The following is an 18,939-nucleotide window of genomic DNA, read 5'->3' as shown; positions in this document are numbered from 1 at the left end:
TTTGTTTTGTTTTGTTTTTGTGTATCCCATTCTACCAACTCTTCCCCCCCCCCCCCCCCCCCCGAGTCCAGAAGACCTCTACAGTTCTCTAGGAATCACAAATTTGAGTCTTGCTGGGGAAGGGATTCCAAGTTAGTAAGGAGTCAGACAGAAATTTATGGCCACTTCCTGTCATCTTTTGCCTGCTGGGCAATGCTTTCCCGACTCTAGGCTGTGGGTTCCCGCCCTGTTCCAAGCATGCGGACTTACTCCTTAACAGTCTCAAGTTGCTCTTGTTCTTTTCTATGGATGGCACTGAGCACAGACCCAGTGAGTCTCACTGATTTTGTTGCCGTGTGTAGGATGCTGCAGATGAGAGGTCCTCAAACCTGACTGAATACCGGGGTCACCTGGGTTTAAAACAAACCGAGCCTGGTGTTAAGTCTTGCCCCTTGGGTTCTGACTTTATTGGTTTGAGGGCCACATTGGCCTTGGGCTCAGGAAAGCTTCCTCAGCATCTGGGTGCGGTGGCTCACGCTTATAACCCCAGTGGCAGTCACTGTATTCGAGAGGCTGAAGCAAGAGAACTCAAAGTTCAAGGCCAGCCTGGGTTGCCAATAAAACAAAACAATCTTCCCTCCGTGAGGGGGCTGTCGAGGTGGCTCAGTGGTTAGGGGCCCTTGCTGCTCTTGTCTGAGGCCTGAGTTTGATTCCTGGCACCCACAGGTGACTCAACCAGCCGTAAGTCCAGTTCCAAGGGATCTGATGCCTCCCGACCTCTGAGGGCGTCAGGCACGCATACTGCATATATTCAGGCAAAACATAAGGTGAATCTTAAGAAAATGCTTCCTCGGTGATCTGTGTAGATCCAAGTTGGAAAACTACAACTCTAAGCTCTCTGGTTATAGACAGAATCTACTAAAAGACCACTCTAGTAATATAAGCGTTCATATTTGACTATGCGAAATCAATTTGCAGAAACTGCCCTTTTCCCCCAGCCAAGGGCTTGGTCCAAGTCAAGTCTCCCCATATGGCTTTCGGTTTCTTCACTACAGTGTTTTCTGCCAGTGCACAATATCTGTAACACTGGCACAGCCTCGGCGTGCTGACTATACAAGTGTATTTACCAGTCATTGCTCTGAAAAAGGCTCATCCCAACTTTGTTTCAAACGATAACCTTGTGGGGGTTCTTAGGAGCCTTTGCCTAGCACAGTTATTTTTGCTTTTGTGGAATTGCCGGATCATAGGGCAGGCGTCAGGTTTCCTGGGCTGTTACTCTGAAAGGGTAGCATGGGACACCGCCTTCCTGACTCAGTTGCGTCTTCCCCGATGAACCGGTCGCCTGGTAGTAGGTCGGCTGCCAGGCTCCCATTCCTCAGCTGCACTACATTGAGTTATGTAGTCACCGGGGTAGTGATGGATGGGTAGGTTGAGAATGAAGCGACGCTGGGGATCCTGCTTGAATCTGAAGCCACAGGTAGGTAGCATCATGGAAGGGGTATCTACACAGGGTATCTACAAATCACCCGATCCCTGGCCACTGCTCATAGCCATCTTGCTTCTCTTGCCTTTGGATATTAGTGAAGGATGTCCGTCTTCACAGCTGCAAGGGCTTTCTGGAATGACCTCCCCTGACTACGCCCCTGTCATGCTGTTCATTTTGGGGTAGCTAGGTCTCCTGGTGTCAGGATTCCTCCTGACTGTAGTGTGCCTAGAGTTTTCCTGGGGAATCTTGTTAAAGGGCCAGTGTGATTCAGGGGGGCTGCACTTGGAGCAGGTACTGGGGCAGGTGTGATCAGCAGCTTTGGTCCACCCTTCGAGACGCAGGAGCTGTACAGCAGGGTTCCTGACCTTGCTGAACCCCAGAGCCAGCCGGCGAGTGCTGAGGTATTTACATTGTGACTCTGCAACCATACACAAATCCCTGTGCCATGTCAGTGTACATGCGGTTCCTGTACCCCCACATTAGTTTTGTTTGTACTGTGTTTTGGAACAGAATCTCATTATGTAGCCCTGGCTGGTCTGGAAACCACCCTGTGCACACCAGGCTTACCTTGACTTGGTAGATCCACCCACCGCTGCTTCCCACGTGCTGGGATTAAAGGGGATCATCACCATGCCCAGCCAGCGTACTACACTCTTCATTGGCTTCTGTAATACCTCCTTTTCTCTCTCTACTTTCCTAGGTGTAGCTACTTCACATCGACTGACTCCAAGATGGCAATCCAGTTGCGTTCGCTCTTCCCCTTGGCGTTGCCTGGAATGCTGGCCCTCCTTGGCTGGTGGTGGTTTTTCTCTCGTAAAAAAGATCGACTCAGCAGCAGTGATAAGCAGGTGGAGACACTGAAGGTTGGCCCTGCCATCAAGGACCGACGGCTCAGTGAAGAGGCCTGTCCTGGAGTCCTGTCTGTGGCCCCCACTGTCACACAGCCTCCTGGAAGGGAAGAGCAGCGCTCTGTGGACAAGCCTTCTACAGAGCCCCTGGCCTTGCCGAGGACTCGTCAGGTTCGACGAAGATCAGAGTCCTCAGGCAACCTCCCCAGCATTGCAGACACGAGGTCGCAGCCAGGACCGTGCAGAGATGAGAACGCCAAAGTGGAACTCTCCCTGATGGGGGACAAAGCCAAATCTATTCCTCTTGGATGTCCGCTTCTCCCAAAGGATGCGTCCTTCCCCTATGAAGCAGTGGAAGGGTGTAAGCAGGAGTCTGCACTGGGCAAGACTCCTGGAAGAGGCTGGCCAAGCCCGTATGCGGCCTCTGGAGAGAAAGCGAGAGAGACAGGAGGGACAGAGGGGACTGGAGATGCTGTGTTGGGGGAAAATATTTCTGAGGAAGGCCTATTGTCCCAGGAGTGTGTCTCAGAAGTGGAGAAGAGTGAGTTTCCAATCCTGGCCCCCGGGGGAGGTGGGGGAGAGAAGGTGAGCCATGGCCCCCCACAGGTAGCTGAGCTTTTAAAGAAGGAAGAATATATTGTTGGGAAGTTGCCAAGTGGCTTTGTGGAGCCAGTTCACTCAGAGCTGGTTAAGGACGAGGATGCGTTGGAACCCCAGGTCAAAGATAGCAGCAATACTTCGGATAGAGACCTGGCTGGAGAACTGGACAAAGACGAGACCTTGCCTGAAATTGACCAGATTAAGCAGGCTGCCTTCCAGCTCATCTCCCAGGTGATCTTGGAAGCAACTGAAGAGCTGCGGGCCACCACAGAGGGCAAGACTGTGGCACAAGTGCACCCAACCTCGGCCACTCAGCCTAAGGGGAAGGAGGAGAGCTGTGTCCCAGCCAGCCAGGAAACTGGCTTGGGACAAGACACCCCAGATCCTGCTTCCACCAGAACAGGTGCCACTGCCAGCCCTTCAGCAGAAGCCCTGCCACCAAAGACCTATGTAAGCTGTCTCAGCAGCCCTCTGTCAGGCCCCACCAAGGACCAGAAGCCAAAGAACTCTGCACGTCACATCTCCCTGGCTCCCTGCCCACCACCAGTCACCCCCCAGAGGCAGTCTCTGGAGGGGGCAAGTAACCCGAGAGGTGATGACAACTTTGTCACCTGTATGGCCAACAACAACCAGAGTGTCCTTTCAGTTAGCTCCTTGGGGCAGTGCTCAGATCCTGTCAGTACTTCGGGGCTTGAAGACTCTTGCACAGAGACCATCTCAAGCTCCGGAGACAAAGCTATCACCCCACCACTGCCAGTCAGTACTCAGCCCTTCAGCAACGGGGTGCTGAAGGAGGAGCTGTCAGACTTAGGGACCGAGGATGGATGGACCATGGATACAGAAGCAGATCACTCAGGAGGTAGGAAGGTCTTGGGGTGCTTTCTTGGTGAATCTGGGAGGGCTCCCATTATTTGCTAGTAGGCAAAAAGCTACTGGCCACCCTTACCTTCTGCCACTCGTGCAGCAAAACGATGCAGCCCATCTCTGTGTTATCCAGCCACCCGCACAGATGGATACCCGAAAAGTCAGGTGACCACATGAGACCCTAATGGCTATGAGAGTTGTCTGTGGGTTCACTAGCCAGGGAACCTCCCCAGACCTTTAGAAGGGACCCCGTCTGTTGGGTCCACCAGTCAGCCTTAGTGCCTCTTCTCCTATGGACACATGCCCTAGGAGGGGCCTTTGGGGCCTCCTTAGTGGTCCCTCCCAAGTGCCAGGGATGGGTGAGCATCTCTTAATGGCTGACTTCCTTTACTTATGTGCTTGTTCCGTGTCTCCACCTGCTCTCCTCAGAAGCCCTCGAAGGGTAAGTTCTCCCAGGACAGCCGCAGCTTCGAGCGCTGGTGGGAGGCTCGAGCTGTCTGGGGTTGTTGCTGTGATCGCCTCCTTTGCAGAGCCTCAGCCATCCTTTCTCTGTGCAGTTGCAGCTCCACCCCAGGAAAGAGGGCACTTTGGTAACGGAGGGTGCACTGGGTTTTTCGAGTGCTGACCCCAGCCAGCGTAGACAGTTCATACCGCTAACTTACAGGTCAGCAGCAGCTCCTGACCCTGCTTTGCAGCTCCCTGGGGTGTGTTATCTCCTAGTGACCTCCAAGCAGGTCATGGCTTGTTTGGCCTGGAGTGTTCCCAACCAGGAAGCTTGGGCATTTGTCTCGGGTGTTTTACTATTGTCATTAGAATCTGGGGTGGGGGTACCACGCGTCGTCGGGATTTTTACACTCAAGATGCTGTTGCTTGAGACTTGAGACCATGATGACTTTACATACCTCTGAAAGGAAGCACCTTCTTTCTGCCAGTGTAACTATGGAGGCCAGATAATGTCTTATGCATCTTATGCATCTTATGCTATAGTGCTAAAAGGCTAAGAGAAAGAAAGAAAGAAAGAAAGAAAGAAAGAAAGAAAGAAAGAACCGCATCTTAAAATGGGCAAAAGGGGAAGGCTTTTAAAAATATTTTAAGAATAAAGAATAAAGAGTTTTCTATTTGTCTGATGCCCATTATTGTAATGAATGAGCCCCTCAGGTTTGTGGCCGCTCTGGACAGATTGTAGCTGTGCGGATGCCTGAGGCTTCTGAGCATAGCTCTAGAGAAGAGACCTTAATCAATGGGTGGGAAGGCAGGGTCACCCATCAGTCATAGCCTGGGGGTAGTAACTGGGGAGTGCTCAGCAGTGCCAAGCCACACTGGTGTTTTCAGGTTAGCCTTAACCCTGCTTATGTGCTTCCCTAGAGGCTGAAGGTATGGGGCTGGGGTGGGAACAGGGTAACATGATTGAATGCAGCCTGCTAAAGGCCTGGCCTGGTTCTGAGTTACTCCTGGGAGCCACTGACACACAGGTATTGGCTAGTCTAGTTCTCTTGGACAGAGGTTAGGGGCTTTGTGGTAAAAACCCCCACCAGCCTATTTTACTTCAAGATGGCCACCCAAGGTGCTTTCTTGGGTGGGTGGGTGGCGTCCTCTGCCGGAAGCCTCGTGCTGAGGGAGGTCACTTGAGGGAGATCACCTTGGAGGTCTCTTCCTTGTCTAGGGGTGGAGAGTGGCATAGTCTTTTTTTTTTTTTTTTTCGAGACAGGGTTTCTCTGTGTAGTCCTGGCTGTCCTGGAACTCACTCTGTAGACCAGGCTGCCCTCGAACTCAGAAATCCACCTGAGGCATAGTCTTTTATATCCAGTATATGGATTGCTTGGAAAAGAATCATGTCCTGAGTTTGGGGAAGCCAGGTGGGAAATAGGCTTACAGGAGTGATGTGTTTCAGGCCATTGAGTTTGGTATCTCAGTCAGGACCGCATCTCCTAACTTGCCCTGGATGGTCCCTGGTGTTTATTTGATCTCCTCTTCCTCTTCCTCCTCTTCCTCCTCCTTCTCTTCTTCTTCCTCCCCCTCCTCCATCCTTTTTCTTCTTCTTCCTTCTCCTCTTCCTTTTGTCATGTCCTATGGAAGAGTTGAGTGGCCTAAGTTGGTTCCAGAGTCACATTCTCCACTGTTCTCTTGGAGTAAGCGTTGGTTTCTCTCACCAAGGGCCTTTTGAACCACCCCATATTCAGAGCTTCACAAGCCTGTCCCAAAAGGGAAAGGAAGGAGGCCTTTGTTTTTACCTGGCAGAGATGAGCAGGCCCTCAGCAGGCCTGAGAATGGGACCCTCAGAAGGCTATCTTACTGTGATTGCCCAACATACCCAGGACACCCTCTCCCCCAAGCCTTGGCCTTGGAGACTAGAGATCCTTGGTCTGAGGGGCTGGGACATTTGGAAAGGGATTAAGGTGATCGTGACAAGAAGGTCAAGGCCTGCTTCTGGAACTATGTAGATCTGTGAGTCATCTTGTTGGCTCCCTTCCCCGATATACCCTGTATAAGCCCCTCCCTGGGTATAGAGTGTACCTCTTCCTAGCTTACCACGTGTGTGTCTGTCCCAGCAGCTGTGGCTAGGCACGGCTGCCAGATAAGCAAGCAGGACTGTTTAGTGACGGGCTAAAATTAGGTGTCTTGGTACGCTAAGCCTCCTTTCATTGGGTTGCCTGAGCCTTCTAGTCTGTGGTGTCTGCCAAGCTTGCAGAGGGGTATATGTGTGCAGGGCCCCCCAGAATTGTAAATTTGGGAAGCTTTGATAGTTACGGCTGAGCTGGTGTCTGTGTGTGTGTATATATGTCACTTCCTCCCCTGCAGGTTCTGACGGGAACAGTATGGATTCAGTGGATAGCTGTTGCGGGCTTACCAAGCCCGATAGCCCCCAGAGTGTCCAGGCAGGCTCCAACCCTAAGAAGGTTGACCTTATCATCTGGGAGATCGAGGTGCCAAAGGTAAGGGCAGTGACCTCCCTGTACCCTGGATTCTGTGGGAGCTCAAAGTTCCCTCAGTGCCAGGGTTAAAGGATGCCAGCGAATTCCATTAGATGGACCAAGCTGGGAAGCTGCAGGGAGACCATCTTCCCTCACTCCCCTGCTTTCTGGGTCCTCCAGGCTGCTCTGTGTGGGCTGGGGCTCGGTCTTCCCTGAATGCTAGAAAACGTCAGTTGGAGGAGTGAGCGCCAGAGCCTCCCTGCTCCTCACTGTAAAGGTGACTAGATGACTGAGCAGAGCTCAGCTGCTGTAGAGTCCAGAAAGCCCCGGGGCAGAAGCAGAGGCAGGCAGGCAGGCAGCCCTGAGCGGCTGTGTGTGAGCACGCTCATTCCCCTCACCTCACACCCTGTGATTACTAAACAAGCCAAGATTGTTGTTTCTTAATTAATACTTCTAAATATTTAACAATTTAATTTTCCCGTGCTGGTTTTTAAAAACATTGTTTTAACTGCATTGTGCATCGTATGAATGTCTGGTGCTTCACCAGTCCCCAGCGCCTGAGTAGTTTTCCAGCCCCTTGCTGTTAGAACCTAACAACTTATTAGTGTTTATCGCTGGGGTTCAGAAGTAATTGGCAGACTACTGAATCCCAGGGCGCTTGGCTCCATGCTGAGCTGGGGACCAGACTCAGTCTGAACTTTGGGTCAAGACTCCTCCGCTGACCCCGGGCTGCTGGCTCCCATGGTAGTTTTCCTTCCCTAGTGACCTTGTTATCAATCCTGCCCTCAGTGGTCACAGAGGAAATAGTGAGGGAGGCCCTGGGTGAGTAGGGACTGTGTCCCTTGCCACCCTCCAGGGCTGGGGTCATTAAGAATTGTTGAGGAGCTTGTCTTACATTATGCTTACGGCTGGCGTCTTCTGTTTGCCGTGAACTCTGGTGCACTGGGCTGTTCCTGATATGCTATTAGTGGTAGGGTTGGGAGCCGTTGCATGTTCTCGGGCTTTCACTGTCCAACCAAGTTTCTCTGTCTGTGGCCCTGAGTGAGGGGCAGGGATGGATGTTCAGAATTTGAGTCAACTCTTATAGCAGTGGATCATTCAGCATGTGTGTGCGCACGCGCGTAGGAGGGGTGCTGTGATATTCTGGGTCTGGGCCATATGGTTGGGATAAGATGCTGAGTCCCGGGCCAGGCTGTCCCTTTCAGCTGCTGAGCAGCTGTGTGGTCTTGGGTGGGTTCCGGAGCATGTCCCAGCTTGTTTCTCTTCATGTGTAAGATGATAAAGTTGTCTGTCCATAGGTCCTATAAGTGAGTGTAAGTGCTTAGAACGATTCTGAAAAACTACATGCTGACAGTAACAGTGTGGGCTTGACTGAGCCTGGTCCTCGGGCCTCGAGGAGCTGGGTTCCTGTCACCCTCATCTCTCTCTTTCCCTGGAAGCACTTAGTCGGTCGACTGATTGGCAAGCAGGGACGGTATGTGAGTTTTCTGAAGCAGACGTCTGGTGCCAAGATCTACATCTCCACCCTGCCTTACACACAGAACATCCAGATCTGCCACATAGAAGGTTAGTGGCAGTGTGGCCCTTTGCTTAGCCCCCTGTCCCTGAAACGCAAGGCAGCAGCACCCTGGTTGCAGCTGTCCATTTGGAAGTTTAGCCTCTAAATAGAAATGAAACTGTGGGTTTCTAGTTGGAGGGCATGCTGGGTGTCTTCCCATCAGACCTGTCCAGTTCAGGTGCTTGTGGGAGACTCTGCCCCTCTGCACCGTGTCTCTGTCAGGCCAGGATAAGGATGGGTGCTCAGTGACAGGGCCAGGGTTCTGGGTCCCAGCGCCTGTCATCCACATTTCCCTCACAGTGCACAGGTCCCTTCTGGCTGAGTCCACTTGTGCCTTTCCCCTCTGCCAGCTTCTTTGTGTGTTCAAAGCAATGGGTCAGCGTGGCAAAGGTACCAGAGGGGAGTGGACTTACGTGACTTCGTTCCTAAAGCAAAGCCACGTGTTTGGCATCTTAGAGACCCTTGCACGGGAGGATTCCGAGGAGGCCTGGGGGGTGGGGTTGGGTGTTTGCAGTCACTTTTCTTCTACCCACAGAGGCCGTGTGTTCTGTCCTTACCCGTAGGCTCTCAGCACCATGTAGACAAAGCTCTGAACTTGATTGGGAAGAAGTTTAAGGAACTGAACCTCACCAATATCTACGCGCCGCCGCTGCCTTCGCTGGCACTGCCTTCCTTGCCGATGACGTCTTGGGTGAGCATGGTCTACTGGATCTCGGTTCTTTTTTTCTTTTTTTTTTTCTTTTTTTGTTTTTGTTTTTGTTTTTCCAGACAGGGTTTCTCTGTGTAGCCCTGGCTGTCCTGGAACTCACTTTGTAGACCAGGCTGGCATCAAACTCAGAAATCTGCCTGCCTCTGCCTCCCAAGTACTGGGATTAAAGGCGTGCGCCACCACGTCCGGCTGGATCTCGGTTCTTGACCCTTTCCCTAAACGTATCCCAGTTGAGAGATTCCTGGCATCCGGGCCAAGCGGGCCGAGGGGTGTATGTGCTCCCTGCTCTGGCCTCCACGCAGTTCTGCTGGTGTGTTCCCTGAAGGCAGGATAGAGCGCTGGCAAGAAGCCGGGGCCTCTTGACCCCACTGGGAGGGTCATGCTTTCCTGCCCCCCAGGCATGCTTTCCTTTTTCTAGGCTTTTGACTATAGAGGACTGAGCTAGGTGACTGGGTGTGGGCCTTCTGAAACACTGGGGCTGTACCTAGAGCCACTCACTCCCCAGCGCTGGAGTCCTGGGTAGGATTTGCCAGTAAGGATTTGTGTGAGACTTAGATGGACATTCTTCTAGTCAGCTGGGCTGAATAGCGGCCCTGGCAAAGGACTCCCTCCTCTTCCCTTTCCTCGGGAACTGCCTGGATTTTAGTTGGTAAGGGCAGAGTCCCTAGCCTGGAAGCCCAGGAGGTTAGCAGAAGAGAAGGTGCTGTCTGCAGCAGCCATGCCTCTGGTGCTCCTTGGGCCCCCTGTTGCTGGGAGTAGATGCTCAGTTCTGTGGGCCACATTCTGTTTACTGCATTTCAGACGGGCTGGGCCAGCCACTTCAGGAAAGTCGCCCCTTTGGGTTTTGTTTAGGATGGTAGGTGTTTCAGCTCAGTCTTCCCCAGTCAGAGACCCTTGTGCTGTAGGGGTGGAGGCAGGGGTCTTTCACTTTGGGCATTAGGGAATAGCGTGGGTCCCACTCCGTGCTTCACTTCTGAGTTAGAGGTTGTCCCAGAAGGCTTGGCTGTAGCCTCTCTTCTTAAATAATAGAGTAGCTAGTGTGGGTGGTTCCCTTCTCTTGTGTTCTGCTAGCTCAGTGGGACTGCAGAGGAGACTCCAGGTACTTTGAAGTCAGCAGGGCTGCGGGGTCCCATAGAAGTCAAAGGATGTTCTTGGGTCACCAGGTTTGAAGGTGTAGTGCAAACCTTCCTGTGTGTGGAGCCCTGTTTTGTCGCCCATAGCTTAGTGGCAGGGAAAAGGGTACTGGAGCAGGGGGCTTTTAGAAAGCTCTGCAGGACCTGCTGTACAGTGCCTTAGCAGATGAACACACCTACAGACCCTGTCTCACAGGCGGAGGTGGATATGATACGATCAATCTAGGGGCCAAGTAGAAGGCACAGAGGAGTAATTAGGACACTAGGGGACCTGGCTTTTGAGGTTCCTGGGTGCTCTTCTAGAGTTAACTGCAGGTCCAAAGAGGCCTGAGGCAGCCCACCAGTGTTCTTAGGCATGTTGTTCTGAGCAAACTGCTTACTTCCATACTCGTTTTCCTTGACTTACAGACTCATGTTCAGCAGTTAGGAGCACTGCTTGCTCTTCTAGTTCAAATCCCAGTGCCCACACTGCAGCTCACAATTGTCTGTAGCTATGCGCGCGTGTGCGTGCAAAATATCCATACTGGAGTGATTGCATGCTCCAGGAGATGGACCCTTGTCACAGAGTCAGTCAGCACTGCATATACAGTTGGCCTCTGGCTGCCTATTTTGGGCTAGGGGTCTCCCCTATCTTATCTCAAGGTGAGATCTCCTCTAAAGGCAGGTCTGGGTATTATAGTACAACATCCTACAGACCTCTGCTATCTGGGTGCCATGTTCCTGATGGCTGTGCCAGTTCATGGGCTTGCCCTGGGGCCTTGGGACATAAACACGAGAATAACAGTGTTGACTGCCTCTTCCTGTCCCCTAGCTCATGCTGCCTGATGGTATCACTGTGGAAGTCATCGTGGTCAACCAGGTCAACGCTGGGCACCTATTTGTACAGCAGCACACACACCCCACCTTCCACGCACTGCGCAGTCTGGACCAGCAGATGTACCTCTGTTACTCTCAGCCTGGAATCCCCACCTTGCCCACCCCAGTGGAAAGTAAGTGCTACCTAGAGAGTCAGGGAGAGTCCTGGTGCCTGGTTAGGACTCTCCAAGACATGTAGGCAAGGAGGGTTGTCCACGTTACCCTTGGTCTGGACCAGGAAAAGACTTGTTCAGGACTCCCTTGTGTGCCAGCATCCATAAGTTCTTGCACTGTTATGGAGTTATACTGGTTTGAGTTTTCTGGCTAGCCACTGTTAGCTTGACCGGCCAAAGCAGTACAGATTGGAGTGATGTCTTGACGGGCGGACTCTTCTTTTAAACATTTTATTTAAGGTTAGATTTATTCATTTTATGTGACGTGTATTTTTGCCTGTGTGTATGTATGTGTACCACCTGTGTGCTTGGTGCCCATGGAAGTCAGAAAGGGCGTCAGGTCCCCTGGAACTGTAGTTACGGATGGTTGTGAAACCACTCTGTCAGTACTAGGAATCAAACCCAGGTCTTTCTCAAGAACAATACGTCCTCCTAACCCCAGAGCCACCTCTCCAGACTGGGCTTTGTGTCTTCTAAGTGGGGTGATACCAGGTGGTACCCAGGCTTGCCCACCAGGAAGTAGAGTGGATCTGCTGTCTGTGTCATATGGGGCACGTCGGGTGTGACTTGTCTCCTGTGCGGTGGTCTGGGTTGTTGGCACATGACAGGTGAGGCCACTGTCTCTGAAACCAGGGACTCGCTCAGGCAGCACGTGAGCAGGGGTGGGGTACCTTTGTTGCGTTTATCAGTGGGCAAAACATTTGCCCCATCTCCTCGTGGGCTGTGACATTATCTGTAGTAGCCCCGCCCTGCCCCGCCCCCTTTGGAAGAATGAGGTATTTATAATTTTCATCAGATTCTCTAATGATCTAGCTAGAAGTCAAACTCAAACTGAAGTTGGAAGGGAAGCCAGCTGCACTGGGGCTTTGCCCCTGGATCAAGACCAAGTGCAGTTACTGGAGATCCTGGAGGTGCTGCTGTGACCCTTCCCCGACCCTTCCCAGCTCCTGCCTGGGGCCACTCTGTACTTCCCAAGGCGGAGGCTGGATGGTGTGAGCCATCGTCAGGCCGAGTAGACCAGATCCTAGGTGCTTGGGTCTCCCTGGGACCTTTCCTTAGGCCCAGGGGCTGGGAGGTAATTCAGTGAAACACTTGTCATAGGATGTGAATTTGATTTCCTCTAGTTATGAGAGAGGGGGAGGGAGAGGGAGGGAGGGAGGGAGAGAGGGAGAGAGAGAGAATATGAATGAATGATATCTGTGTAGTGGTATATGCTTGTGATCCCAGCACTGAGGAGGAGGGGATAGACAGAGTCCTGGAGTTCACTGGCCAGCCAGCATTTTCTTTAAAAAGGCCCAATATCAGAGGAACGACACAATACCTGAGGAATGGCCGCTAAGGTCATATGCGGCCTCTGCACACACATATAGGGCAGGCCCTTGCTGAGTTTTGTACTAGTTTTAGGCTATAGTTCCGAGTCAGCGGCCCAGACTGAAGGGCCTTCAGGATTATTGGGCAGCTTTGGGGATGTGCTGAGCTGGGTTTCCAATGTGTTGGGTTTTCCCTTGTTTGTCTTTGGCTTCGGGATAGGTTTTGTGGAGGATTCGTGTTGTCCCTGTCTCCTCCCGGGGAAGATGCATGCCTCTGACGATGCGGGAGGGTGGGGAGCGATGACCAGGGGAGCCCTCACAGCCCTGCCCTAGGCCAGACGTGTCCCACACACTTGTCCTCCCACCCTGCAGTCACGGTTATCTGCGCTGCCCCTGGTGCGGATGGGGCCTGGTGGCGAGCCCAAGTAGTGGCCTCCTATGAGGAGACCAATGAGGTGGAGATTCGCTACGTGGACTATGGTGGATATAAGAGGGTGAAAGTCGACGTGCTCCGGCAAATTAGGTGAGTGGGACTCCTTGGCCAGCCACAAGTCACTCCTGCATGGCGTGGGGTACATGGCTCAGTTCTACCCAGCTTCAGATGGGGCTAGAGTCTTCCCTCCTGCTACCAACTTTACGTTCACAGTCAGATGTAGACAAGCGTGATGACCTGCCTTGGCTACACAGTACTAGAGAGCGGCTCTGTGGGAGAAGCCCCAAGGGCCAGGTCTCAAAAGTGTGAGAGACGCTTGAGTTTGGTGAAGGACTCCCTCTGAGTCAGGCTTGTTGCAGCTGTTTGCATGCATTTGGGTGTGCTGGGTAGATTCGGGGACTGTCAGCCATGTCAAACCCACCCCTTTCTTGCCTTTCCAGGTCTGACTTTGTGACCCTGCCATTCCAAGGAGCAGAAGTCCTTCTGGACAGTGTGGTTCCTCTGTCAGGTAACAGGCGAACCCCCAACTGCCGAGGGAAGAGGGTGAGGAACACTGGCGCACGGGGCTCTCGCCTATAGTCTGTTGTGTAGACATAGTTGCTGTCACTGTTAGCTTCTGGTTGAATAGTCTAGACTGAGGCCTGGGATCTCAGATTCCTAGCAAGTCCCCAGGTGAAGCCAGTGCTGTTGTGGCCTCGTTCAGGGTCTGCTGCTGTCTGCCCCTTACCCAGCTGCCAGCCTGAGCGGCTCCAGTGAGGTCCTTCAGAGTGTGGCCTGGAGAGGACAGGCCCGAGGTCAGCACGCTGGTCCGAGAGATCGCCTGGCGGTGTGGGGACTATGCCAGCCCGCGTGTCTGAGACCGAGAGCATTGCTAGAGAGGGTGCTGGCCTCCTTTAGCATTGTCCTCTGGCACGACGGGATGGCGCCTGCACATCAGGGAGGCTGTGAGAGGCACGTGTACTGATGTAGGAAGTGGTCAGATCGCAGCTCTCAAGCCGTAGGGAAGTCTGTCTAACCCGCGCCCTCTCTCAGGCCGGCCCCTTCCGATCCTGCTGTGTCCAGAGCAGTTTAAGTGCTCAAGACTTACCACAGTGTAACCAGGCTTGGTGTTGCACACTTGAAATCCTAGCATTCGGGAGGCCGGAGCAGGGGGCTTGCCATGAGTTTGAGGCCAGCATGAGCAACAGAAGCTGAAGTCCAGCTGAGCTCCTGCCAGAGCTCCAGCAGGCTCCGTCTTTCCCTCTTCTCTTCCTAACCTTTCTCTCTGTTCTGTCCATCTAACAATCTGACCAGACCTAGGAGAACAGGCCCTGCCTTGTCACAGACTCGCCACCACACTTTCTAGGCCTCGCCTTCCACCCCACTACTTCCTGCCTTGGCACATTCTTTTCTTAGATGTTACTTTTATAAGTCAGCCACCTCGAGTCCTGCCCATCAGAGGGTATCCACCCATACTGGGCCCACTGCTGGGGCTAGAATGCTGCCTAATTCCAATCCCAGCACAGTGGGAAGAACCGAAACAGCTCAGGAGCCAAGGTCAGAGGCTGGCATAGTAGCTGTCTATCCACTGTGCAAGGCCTCGCTCCACCAGTGGCCTGGAAAAGAGAATTCTTGAGAATTCTGCATGGCACCCAGGGGCTAGGTCTCAAATCAGCGTGGGTCCAAGTCTCCCTTTGGGGGTCAGCCTTTCCTATAAAGTAGACATGCCCTCCTATCTTCGGGGGCATTGCTGGTTTGGTTGCAATCACACAAACTTGTTCAGCACAGCTGGTCCCATTCTGTACGCCCTATGCCTTGGGGAACACATGCAGCCTGGGCTCCCCTGTGTTTACCCACTTGAGTCACCAGAGGCATAGGCTCGGGTGGCAAGGTGGCTGTCCTACACACAGTTCTGCAGTCTGCAGGGTCTGGAGCAGCCTATTGGTGACGAGCCTGTTTTGCCCCAGAGGGTATCTGAACTCTTTTGTCTTTTTCTTCCTTCTAGATGATGATCATTTTTCACCAGAGGCAGACGCAGCCATGAGTGAGATGACAGGCAATACAGCACTGTTGGCCCAGGTGTGTGTGTGGGGGGGGGGGAGCAGGAGGCTGACCCAGGTGTGTGTATTTGTGTGTGTGGGGAGGAGGCTGGCCCGTGTTGGGGGGGGAGTAGGAGGCTGGCCTAGGTGTGTGGGGGGAGTGGGGGGCAGGAGGCTGGCCCAGGTGTGTGTGTGGGACAGGAGGCTCGCCCAGGTGTGTGTGCGTGTGCGTGTGCGTTTGCCCAGGTGTGTGTGTGTGTGTGTAGTGCAACTAAGTGTCCAGACTTCTTGAGACCTGACACTTAAATTCTTCCTGCCCTATGATCATGAGCCTGGAGTGGCCTGCAGTCGTGAAGAAGTGCATAAGCCAGGCCTGGCACACTCCTTTAATCGAGCACTCTGTAGGCTGAGGCAGGAAGATTTTGAGTTTGAGGCCTGTCTGTTACATAGTAAAACTTGTCTCAAGTTTTAAGTGTGTACAGCCTAATATGTTTTCTATGCCCCATGTCCCTCCAGGTGACAAGCTACAGTGCGACTGGCCTTCCTCTGATTCAGCTATGGAGTGTGGTTGGAGATGAAGTGAGTCTGCCCCCTTGGTCCCAGATCCTGACTGGGAACTAGTTCTGGCCACTGTTGGCATGATTGTGGACCAGTGCCACATCATGGTTGGGGGTGATGATATTAGTGTCATGTAATGGATGGTGCCATGTAGTGTCATGGAGCTAGATGTGCTGTTGAACATGCAACTTCTGGGACAGTCTCTCCCAACACAAAGTACCCTTAGTTCCAAGCGGGGGAGACCCCACTCTAGACCTTCCAGGACCTCTGTCCATTGTTCCTATCCTTACCATCAAGACTCGGTTTCTTCAGGATGTTAGAAGCCTGTGCCAAAGGGCACAACATTTGAGCAAGAACCCTGTTGTGGTTTTATGCTCCAGGTCTGCACCCGTTCCCTGGCTGATGACTAGAGACTTGGGTTGAAAGACCCCACGCTGACTTGAGACCTAGCCCCTGGGTGCCATGCAGAGTTCTCAGGAATTGTCTCTCTTTTTTTCCAGGTGGTATTGATAAACCGGTCGCTGGTGGAGCGAGGCCTTGCACAGTGGGTCGACAGCTACTATGCCAGCCTCTGACCTTGGCTCCTGAGTTGCTTTGGTCTTCTTTGCACTGTTGAGAGTGGGTTTGGCACCCAGGACAGAGATTTAAGAGCAGAGTAACACACACTGTTCTCACTGAGTCTTCTTTCCCCATTCTGTAGTCCTGTGGAGCAGGGGGTCCTCCCCAGGAGGACCTATGTGTTCTCTCAAAGCCTTAGAGCGGCGCTACACCGGCCAGCTGGCTTAGCTGCAGGAAGGCCTCTTAGCCAGGCTATCCCCATTCCATCCGCTCCCCTCTCCCCACCCAAACCCCACACTGCAGCAGGCAGGCCAGGGCGGATGTGGGGCTGGCTGAGAGGATCAATTTTAGGAGTCTTTATTCAGGGAGTGAGACATGGACTAATTGGTATCGATTCCCTGGATAGCTCGCTTGGATGAGTTGATGGTGTTTAGCAGTTTTTATATACTTCCTCCAGGTCTCTAGGAACTCAGACTTTTTTAAACATAGCTGTAAATAAGGAACAGTTTGTCACACCTGACCCCAGTGAGTGGGGGGGAGGGGCAGCTGTTATCTTGCCAAGTCTGGTTGTAATTTGTAACCATTTTCTATTTGTTCGAACTCTGTAAATAGTATGTTTAAAAAATGTAATATTTTGTACAAGACACACTGGAGAACAAAGGGAACTCAAAACTCTTCCACATTCTTCCCGAGGAAATCGACGACGTCCATCCGTCCCACAGAGTGGGACCGACCGCCCCTGCTGCTCCAGCCAGGGCCCCTGTGCTTCCTGTGCAGACAGGAAGCTGTGTGGGAGACTGTCATTTGGGAATTTGATTTTTTTTTTCCTGTACGAATTTAAAAAAAAGAAAAGAAAAGAAATGTCATTGAATTACCTTGCAGTGGTGTTGACTCTTTTATAGACTGTCTTTAGCATTGTGCAATTTAAGAATAACTTAAGGATCTTGGACTTTACATAAATCTTGAATTGTATAAACTCTAACCTTGAGTCCATTTTTTCTTCAGAAGAGTGGTGACAAAGATTTGGGGCTGGGACTAAGGGTGGTTGAGAGTGGTGTGGCCAGCTGTGACTCTCCAAGGGCCATCATAAAAGAAAGAGAAGACCCAAAATCTTGGAAGACATTTTGGCCTGCTCTTCCCCCTGCCCCCACCAGGTGGCAGCCCAGCTTACTCTGGCTCCTGCATTCAGAGAACCCTGGGTGTGGTGGAGGGAGAGGATGTAGAAGATAGAGACTCAGGCCTCTGCAGGCCTGATGACACCAGAGTGCCTCCCTTGGGATGGGCTAGGTGTTGAGGCGGGCTCCTCTGGCCAGAGCTGTAGGGTCTGGGGGAGGATGTAGATTCTTGGTCTCTCAGATCTTAAGGTCTCATCCTCGGAGGGTGATCCCATGGGACGTGGTTGGGAATTGGGGAGGAAAAGCAGGTTGGAGGGCCAACTATGAAGGCATAGGCTTCAAACAGAGGAGCAGGTGTTTGGAGTTTTCCAGGTAAGCTCATCTGAGACTCCTGATCAGAGGCATTTTAACCTGAACCAGGCTGTGGAAGAAGAGATCCAGCCAACTGCTAGGGGTGGAATCCTGGGGGGCTGGGCTTCGATGTGACAGTTTCTTCCAGTTCACTGCAGTCGTCAGCGTCCTTTGAGCCCTGTGTCTCTCAGTGGCGGATCATTACAGAAGCCTAGGTTCTAGGTCATTGCTACTGCAAGGACAGCTTTGGTTATACCAGGATCCGCATCCAGCTCCTGGGAACTGGAGCCACAGCTATCACAGGTGTAAGGTAAAAGCTGTAGGGTACTTCCCATCATAATCCACACGCTAGCGAGGCAGGAAGACTTCCTGGCTGAGCTACTTAGCAGAGCAGAGCTAAGCCGTAAAGCCCCCCTCCTCAGCCTAAGTGCTGTTAACCACTTTTTTGTTGTTTTAAGATTTATTTATTATATCTAAGTACACTGTAGCTGTCTTCAGATGCATCAGAAGAGGGCATCAGGTCTCATTGCGGATGGTTGCGAGCCACCATGTGGTTGCTGGGAATTGAACCCAGGACCTCTGGAAGAGCAGTCAAGTGCTCTTAACCACTGAGCCATCTCTCCAGCCCTGTTAACCACTTCTAAGCAAGGAGCCACTTTGCTTACTGTACTGGCTAGTTTTGTGTCAACTTGACACAAGGTGGAGTTATCACAGAGAAAGGAGCTTCAGTTGAGGAAATGCCTCCACAAGATCCAGCTGTAAGGCATTTTCTCAATTAGTGATCAAGATGGAAAGGCCCCTTGTGGGTGGGACCATCTCTGGGCTGGTAGTCTTAGGTTCTATTAGAGAGCAGGCTGAGCAAGCCAGGGGAAGCAAGCCAATAAGTAACATCCCTCCATGGCTTCTGCATCAGCTCCTGCTTCTTGACCTGCTTGAGTTCCAGTCCTGACATCCTTTGGTGATCAACAGCAATGAAGTATAAGCTGAATAAAGCCTTTTCTCCCCAACTTGCTTCTTGGTCATGATGTTTGTGCAGGAATAGAAACCCTGACTAAGACACTCACCTGGGTTTATGTCCCCTGACAAGTTCCAGTACTTAAATGGTCAGCCAGGGAGATAGTTTTAGATCATAGGGGAACAAAGAGGGATACAGGGCCATCCATGGTTTTGCTTCTGGGAGAGACTTTAGTCAAACATGAATCAAGCAAGGAGACGTTTATGTTTGAGCCAAAGGATGAATCTTTTCATGTAGGATGGCCTAGAAGGAAAACTCAACTCCATTGGCAGGTTTTGGGTAGTCTGGTGAAATACAGTAGATATGCACCCTGATGGGGGGTTCAATTTCCTGTACCCCCATGGAAGCTCACAACTGACTCCTGTTCCAGGGGACCTGATGCCCTCACACACACTTACAGGTAGGCAAAACAGAAATGCATGTACAACAGTAATTTAGATATAAAAAAAAATAGAACCTGACTC

The 18,939-nt window shown here is 52.1% G+C and overlaps 1 protein-coding gene across 3 annotated transcripts in view; it reads left to right on the top strand.

Moving 5' to 3' along the window:
• Positions 1-16,976, top strand: part of Akap1 (A-kinase anchoring protein 1) — a 33,606-nt gene extending 16,630 nt beyond the window's left edge. For 2 of the 3 annotated variants that reach the window (XM_029483477.1, XM_021176097.2), the window contains exons 2-11: positions 2,166-3,772; positions 6,577-6,710; positions 8,129-8,255; positions 8,811-8,938; positions 10,901-11,078; positions 12,800-12,950; positions 13,301-13,368; positions 14,845-14,918; positions 15,395-15,457; positions 15,937-16,976. In XM_029483477.1, the coding sequence (XP_029339337.1) occupies positions 2,197-3,772; positions 6,577-6,710; positions 8,129-8,255; positions 8,811-8,938; positions 10,901-11,078; positions 12,800-12,950; positions 13,301-13,368; positions 14,845-14,918; positions 15,395-15,457; positions 15,937-16,011 (2,574 nt within the window). In that variant the 5' untranslated portion in view covers positions 2,166-2,196 and the 3' untranslated portion in view covers positions 16,012-16,976. The remainder of the gene's footprint in view (positions 1-2,165; positions 3,773-6,576; positions 6,711-8,128; positions 8,256-8,810; positions 8,939-10,900; positions 11,079-12,799; positions 12,951-13,300; positions 13,369-14,844; positions 14,919-15,394; positions 15,458-15,936) is intronic. The other variant, XM_021176099.1, reaches the window with a different exon arrangement.
• The last annotated feature ends 1,963 nt before the right edge of the window (positions 16,977-18,939 follow it).

This window comes from Mus caroli, chromosome 11 (genome assembly GCF_900094665.2).
Source record: "Mus caroli chromosome 11, CAROLI_EIJ_v1.1, whole genome shotgun sequence".
Taxonomy (NCBI): Eukaryota; Metazoa; Chordata; class Mammalia; order Rodentia; family Muridae; genus Mus; species Mus caroli.
This window is presented reverse-complemented; position numbering and strand designations above follow the sequence as displayed.